Source organism: Carassius auratus, chromosome 17 (assembly GCF_003368295.1).
Source record: "Carassius auratus strain Wakin chromosome 17, ASM336829v1, whole genome shotgun sequence".
Taxonomy (NCBI): domain Eukaryota; kingdom Metazoa; phylum Chordata; class Actinopteri; order Cypriniformes; family Cyprinidae; genus Carassius; species Carassius auratus.
In genome coordinates, this window is record NC_039259.1 from 19,004,012 (window position 1) to 19,011,343 (window position 7,332).

At 35.8% G+C, this 7,332-nt stretch overlaps 1 protein-coding gene across 1 annotated transcript; it reads left to right on the forward strand.

The window, feature by feature from the left end:
- The first annotated feature begins 1,731 nt into the window (after positions 1–1,731).
- LOC113117521 (NIPA-like protein 3) lies at positions 1,732–6,894 on the forward strand. The gene is given in 12 exon segments (XM_026286248.1): positions 1,732–1,957; positions 2,348–2,374; positions 2,376–2,417; positions 2,642–2,813; positions 3,167–3,226; positions 3,488–3,633; positions 3,815–3,911; positions 4,114–4,249; positions 4,348–4,436; positions 4,537–4,600; positions 5,272–5,366; positions 5,451–6,894. Coding segments are annotated over 12 exon segments (1,185 nt in total). The 5' UTR covers positions 1,732–1,882; the 3' UTR covers positions 5,633–6,894.
- Positions 6,895–7,332: the final 438 nt, after the last annotated feature.

Here is a 7,332-nt window from a genome sequence, read left to right on the forward strand (position 1 = left end):
GTCATACGTGCACAAACTGACAGTCACCACTTATAAGCTATTACTAAATATTGTAAAACATAATTTTCTGTAAAGTTGCTTTGTACTGATTTGTATTGTAAAAAGCGCTACGCAGTACAAATAAACTTGAATTTAATTGAAATTATTTATTGTATAAATTATTTATTCTATTTATTTTAAATGTTATAGAAATTATTGTTAGATAAAATATTTTCCTGTTTATTTCCAATCCATTTGAGCTGATATCCAGACTTATCGATTAAATGTTTCTAGTCATTTTGCATACTGAACAGGAGTTAAAAACAGTCCTGGTATTTACACTGGATGATCTGAAGGGTCGCTTTCCACAGGCCTTTCACACCCAATGACTTCTGAACATCCATACAGTGATGAAACATTTCTAATAACATCAGTAACTATTATAACATGGGTGTACCTCTTCTCTACGAAAAAAAAATGAAATGACTAGTTTCTTTTATCCTTAACTAAATGGTGAAAGGTCACAGATTTGTTTCATGTCAGTCACACCATAACCTATTTATATTTACTCATTGTCACAGAGTTTTAGGTCACTGGCAAGTGAAAAAAAAAAGTTGGAATACGCCTGTTTCGCCTACAGGAATTAGTGGACCCTAAAACAGCAGGAATGGTTTGTGCGTCATTTCAGCCGTGCCAAGATATAATTGATGAATGTCAGTTATTGTTCCTAGTTAGAGTCTCATAGCTCTGGGATATGATAATGGAAAATTGCAAAATATCAGAGTTGGAACATTGTATTACTCAAGTTGAAGTCACAACTGCTTTAAGGCAGTCTTGGTCTCATAAACATGTTGTTGTGGGTATGTGGGTCATTACTCTTAATTAACTAAATAATTTTCAACAAAGTACAGATGATAATTACCTCAAGCACAGATTGGCACTATCCTTACCACTGCAGGGAATTTACAAGACCTCTATGGCTTTGAAATACTTAGCTACTGTATAAAATCTGAATTTCAGTTCATCAAATCAGATCTTAGTCTGGATCTCGGGGTCTTGTATAAGGATGTAACCAAACATTCAAAACTGCTTCCCCAAAAGTTAAACTTTATTAAACGATATATTGATGATCCACGCTTGTCTGTGGTAGTTATGTGATATATTAGTTTGGTCTAGGTGTAGGTCTTGAGAAATCTTAAATCCTGTTCTTTCTAGAGGTAACTACTCTCACATAAAGCTGTATATCCAAAGCTTAGTTTTATGCCATGCGGTGCGGTACAACAGCAGCCAATCATGACCACACTTAGGATTTTTATTTTATTTTTAACGAAGGTGCACTTGTGCCACCTGCTGTCCAAAACTGATTCCAAGCGTATACCAGACCACTTTTTTTTTTTTTTTTTTTTTACAAATAGTAAGCATGATATTATAAAAGGTGAGATGTTGTATACTAATGTAAATAACTGGATAATATTTGAATTTTTTAAGTAAACAGCAGAACAATATTTTCAATTCCAAAGTAGCCTACATATTACAACAAAGCGGTTTTACAGCCTCCATACGGTCACCATAAAAATAAAACTCGTCAAAGCAGTATTTTAATTATTATTATTATTGTGGATTCACTTGTTCATCATACACCGCGTTGTTTTTTTTTTTTTTTTTTTTTTTTTTTTTTGCTGTTGTGGAATAGAATGCGGTCCTCATCACATCCATCAAATTCAACGTCACACAGAACCAGTGTACAACGTCACAAGTCACTTGACAGGTGTACCCGGAAAGAAGTACGACTTTTCGAAAATGGCGAGTCGCTGCCAAAACAGAGGAAAGTAGAGCTGACTTTCGTCCAAGTCCCGACTGGACCGAGCTGTGAGACGGGCTCGGTGATGCGTATATAAGGGGAATGTCATCTGATTTAAGGATGAACGGCGTGAGGATGGCACGAGAGGAGGACGGTGTGACGGCAGACTCTTACACCGTGAGTCTATATGACGTGATGTTTGTAGTGAAAAATGAAAAAAAAAATAATAATAAAACTGCAAGTATCAACGAAACTTATTTTACGAATTTACAAAAGTTGAACTTGAAATAACTAGTATTTTTTTTCTAAAATATGGCTGTTTTTGAGCAAGGCAACCATTAAGTTCCTTGTTAATCCTATTTGGTTCCTGTTATAACGTTACAGTATATTACATTCCTATTACATACACATGTACCGTAAACATCTGTATAGTTTAACATGAGTTTCCGGATGGTTGCCTGATGATTTATGTCTCCTGTGTTTTGTTTTTTTGCACAGCAAATGCTGTAAACCATTATCCTGTCCATGGGTGACATTTCAAAGTCTTAATTTGTGATTTATACACAGGAAAACCTCATTGGAACATTGTTAGCCTATCTTTGGAAACCTGTTGGTCAGCATCTCAGTCAGCATTCAGGTAAGTGTGTATTTGCAGCCTACATTTCTAAATTGCATTGTGATTCAGGGTCAGGGTGTGTTCAGGTTACGCCCTGTCAGGTGAAAGTCAGACGCTTTTGTTTACTTCTCAACATGTTGTTTTATAACCTGGCTGTTGTTTGTTACAGTAGCTAAGGGAGTGGGTTTAATAAAAACGTGTAAAAGACAAACACACGTCATCGCGAATGGTGTTTTATCTTGCAGAAACAAAGTCATGTGGCGTTGGCAGGAAATAAAGACCCGAGGCAATACTACTACACTAAGACCTGGTGGTCTGGCCTGATGCTGATGGTTCTGGGGGAGGGCGCCTTGTTTGTGTCTTACGCATTTGCACCGCTCTCTCTTATAGCACCACTTAATGCCGTGTCTGTTATATGTAGGTATTCATAGTCTGACTTACTGTTCACTTCTGTTTTACTGTTTCACGTATGACATAATTTAAATATTCATATAAATTTTATATGTAAAACAGAGTATTATTTTAGTATCATGATACTAGTATAGTTTTATAAATATTTTGAATTACTTTTCATTTTAATTTTAGTTAGAATTGTGTATTTTTGACATTTGTATTTTTTTCTGAAAATATGTCCATGTAGTTATATTATTTTTTATTTGAGTTCTGCTAGATGAAGCTAAATTTAATGAATAATTTCTTTAGCAGCTTGCTGAAATATGTAATTTTCTTTCATTTCAAGCAACAACCAATGGTTATTTTGATTTTCACAGCAAGCTCCATCTTGGGTTTCGTGTTTTTGCGGGAAAAGTGGAAGGCTCAGGAATTCTTGAGTGAGTTCTGCTCGTCTTTCTCAGTACATATAAAAGGCATAAAAGAAACAAAATCTGATAAATCATACTGATTGCCTTAAGTCGCATAACTCACAAAATAATGCTAGCTTTGATGTGCCAGCTGTATTTTACCAGCAATTTATTCAAAAGATTGACGCCATGAATTGCAAAGCAAGAAATAACTAATTGCTAATATATGGTATTAGTAAAATAATAAATTAAATGCAGAGCAGTATAACATCCTTGTGTTTGTCTTTGTAGAGCGCTACATCTTAACTTTCCTGGGCTGTGCCTTGACGGCAGGCGGTACTTACCTCTTTGTGACATTTGGACCAAACTCTCATGAGAAGCTGAATGCGGAGAACATAGTAAAACATGTTATCGGCTGGCCCTTCCTCTTATACTTGGTAATACACACCCTCATGTTTTAGAAAGCTATTGTGTGCTTCCGAATTTGAAATTGCATATATCAAACCAAATTTGACGAAGGATATAGTTTGGATTTACAGTGCACAGAAATATTTGTTTTGATGTCTTAAGGCTCTTTATTTGAATGGTTAATTTTGTATTGTTGTTTTTTTTTTTCAGCTTCTGGGGATCATTACTTTCTGTCTGGTGCTGTATTTCTATAAACGGCGGAATGCTAACTACCTCGTCCTGATTCTGCTGCTGGTGGCACTACTTGGTAGGACAATAACACAGCATTCGTTGTTTGTGGAGCCCGTTGTGTGCAGGCAACATTATTTAAAGTACTTGTTTACCAAAGTAGCTCTCCTGACAAGGAAGGAATGCACAGATCAACGAGTCATTGTCTTATTTTGCCCTCATAGATGTACCAGAGACAAAAATAATGGAGTTGACCTTTCCCTTGACCTTTGCCCTTTTAGGTTCAGTGACTGTAATCACAGTGAAGGCAGTTTCAGGAATGATTGTGCTCAGCATCTTGGGTCCTCTACAGCTGTCCTATCCCATTTTCTATGTCATGTTCGTCTGCATGGTGGCAACTATCGTCTTTCAAGCATCGTAAGTTATTTTGTTTGTTGTGGTAATGTTCTGTTGTAGGAAAGCGAGCTTGCAGTGTAATGCTGTATGTTTTTATCTGACCTGACTTTCTTTATTAGATTTTTAGCACAGGCATCTCACCTGTATGATTCCTCTCTCATCGCTTGTGTGAATTACATTTTCTGCACAACATTTGCAATTGTGGCAGGTAGGACTCCGAAATGTCTTTCTCTGTCTCAATTAAGACAGCAGGGTTGTCTTTGTTTTGTATCAGTGGTCTCATTCTCATTCTTTTTCTTTTAAAACAGGGGCCATATTTTATCAGGAGTTTAACCACGAAGATGTTCTGCACATATGCATGTTTCTTTTGGGGTAGGTTTTTATCCTAGTAGTACATACACTACTGTTAAACGGTTTGGGTGAGATGAGGTAAAAAGAAATTAGTGTTGTTGAAAAATGTTGCTCATGTTCACTGAGGCTGCATTTATTTAATCAAAAATACAGTGAAACCGTAGTATTGTCAAATATTTTAATATTTTAAACATTTTCTTTATTTCTGTGATGTGAAAGCTGAAAGTCTTCAGTGTCACGTGACCTTTCAGAAATCATTCTAATATGCTGATTTGGTGCTCAAGAAACATTTCTTACTGTCATTGATCTTGAACACTTGCTGCTTAATATTTTTGTAGAAATGTATTTTTTCTTCCCTAAAACTTTGAATGGTAGTATGTCATCTAAAATTGCTAAATTTAATAATCTGTGAAAAAAGCTAATTATTTTGTTTTCGAATTAAGCAAAAATAAATGTTTATATTCATTGACAGCCCTAAATTTTACATTCACTTTATCAAGATGGAAAATTCTCACTCTATTATATAATACTATGTGATGCTCTGTAACACATGCATGTGAGGAAGACAACTATTTGGCCATGAAATTCCACACAAGTTTGTTTTCTTAGCGGTAGCAGTGACTAACAGACTAGCGGAGAGGCCCTTGGAATCTAGGATTTGTTACCATGTGTCTATTTAAACATTCCTGCAGGTGTGCTATATGCTTTCTTGGAGTGTTCCTGATCACTAAAAACAAGAGGAAGGCCAAAGCTTTTGAGCCATATGTCACTATGGACATGGCAAAAGGTATGACTTGACATTTCTGTCATCAAGCCAAACAATTAATCATCCTATTAGATTAAACACTTATTGTCTTTTCTGTCAAAACAGGCATCCCGACCATTCACAACAAAGGCTGGGCTGTGCAGCCCGATTATAGTGGCTCTTTTTCATATGGAGCACTGGAGAACAACGACAGTGTGGCACCTGTGACGCTTCCAGTGGACCAAAAGCTGTCTGTCTCTTCCAGTCCTGTTAGCCCATACCAACCATCAGAATTGAAAAAAGACTGATCTGAAGTGCAATTGAGACTGATTTTACTTGAGAAATGCTACTGTGTGTTGACGCATCACTGATTTGCTTATTCACAACACTTCTAGAGCACGGTTCCAGATCACTCTAGAACTTTCTCTCGTCTGATCCTGAGCCGGGAAACCAAGCTATAACAGACTTACTGTTTGTCAGAACAGTGGTTCCTAACCTTGGTCCTGGGGGCACCCAAATACTTTTGCTTTGTCTCTTTTTTCTGACACACCAATTTCAGGTCTTGAAGTCTCTGCTAATGAGCTGATGACCTGAATCAGGTGAGTTTGTTTAAGGAGACATGCAAAACGTGTGGCGTTGAGGTGCCTCTGGGACCAGGGGAACCACTGTGTTAAAATGCAAATGAGGTCTTTCATTGGTGGCGTTGATTTTAACCTAAGATATTGGCATGTTATCTTTGTATGATACTCATATCTGTAATCATACCTTAAATGTGCTGACTGACATCACTCTCGGTTTCCTATAAAAAATTGCAAAAAGCTAATAATGATAACCCAAAAGCCTAAAAATACCTCCGAAAATTTGGATTCTGCTACTACATTGTACCAGAGATACTATAGCCAGTCCAGCTTTATCAACCCAAGGCCAAAGACTAATGTAGATTGCACGATGCCCAGCTAGTTATATACAAATATATATTTGGCACTGACTCAAATTACGCTATTCTCAAGTTCCTACGCACAGTTCTCTAATTTTCCACACTGAAGTCTTCAGGCTTGAATGTCTGCTGTGCCTGTTATTTATTCTCTCTGCTTGTCTGAAGCATACCATATAGACATTTCTATATAAATCTGCATGTTTGTAGGTATTACATTGGATATCTGAACACTGCTGGTGGTTGAAATGTACTGATGCCTTCTGTAAAACTTTAAGAAACACTGGCTGATATTTTATCATAAATGCCATTGCTTAGAATAATGTAAAAATATTTTTTGTTGTTTTGTTGTCTTTTAACACAAATAATCATTGATGTTGTACTTCATTATACCATTGACAGGGACAACATTGTTGAAGGATAATGGCAAACTGGACTAGTTATGTTAAGTGCAATTACTACTGTGTTAAGAAATGTAATTTAATTTAATTTTTCTTTTTTTTACTTCGTATTGTTTATGTTAAAACAACCATTGCACAAGGACAATAATTTTGCCTTTAATCAAATTAAATAATATAAAATAAAAATAAAAACACCAAGCTTCAGTCAGTAGGTAGTTTAAAGCTTACCAATGTATTAAAGCCTTGAATCTCAGTCATATTGGTGTGGACTGCTGTTTAATAGAGTATTGAACTGGAAAATTAATTTAGGTATCACAAGAACTGACTTAAATTTTAATATGTTAAACAACCTTTGTGTAATGTAAGAATATTGTTATTTCACTAATTGTTGTCTATTTATCAAGGACAATTTCTGTATTATTAAGGAGCCATATATGTACAGTAGTCTGCTTGTGCAAGTAAAGTTAACAACATGCGGACAAATTAATTATTAGTGGTCCCAACATCCGGTGAAAACATGCCCATTTCGACAGGGATTTTGATATTAAGGATAGCAGTTGCAACCAATTAAATGTTTCAGTTAGACAGTTTTTTATTATAAACGTTCAAAATTAGTCAATTCATATGGTCAAAATGAATGTGTCAAAGATAATCCATAATGCATTCTGATGTG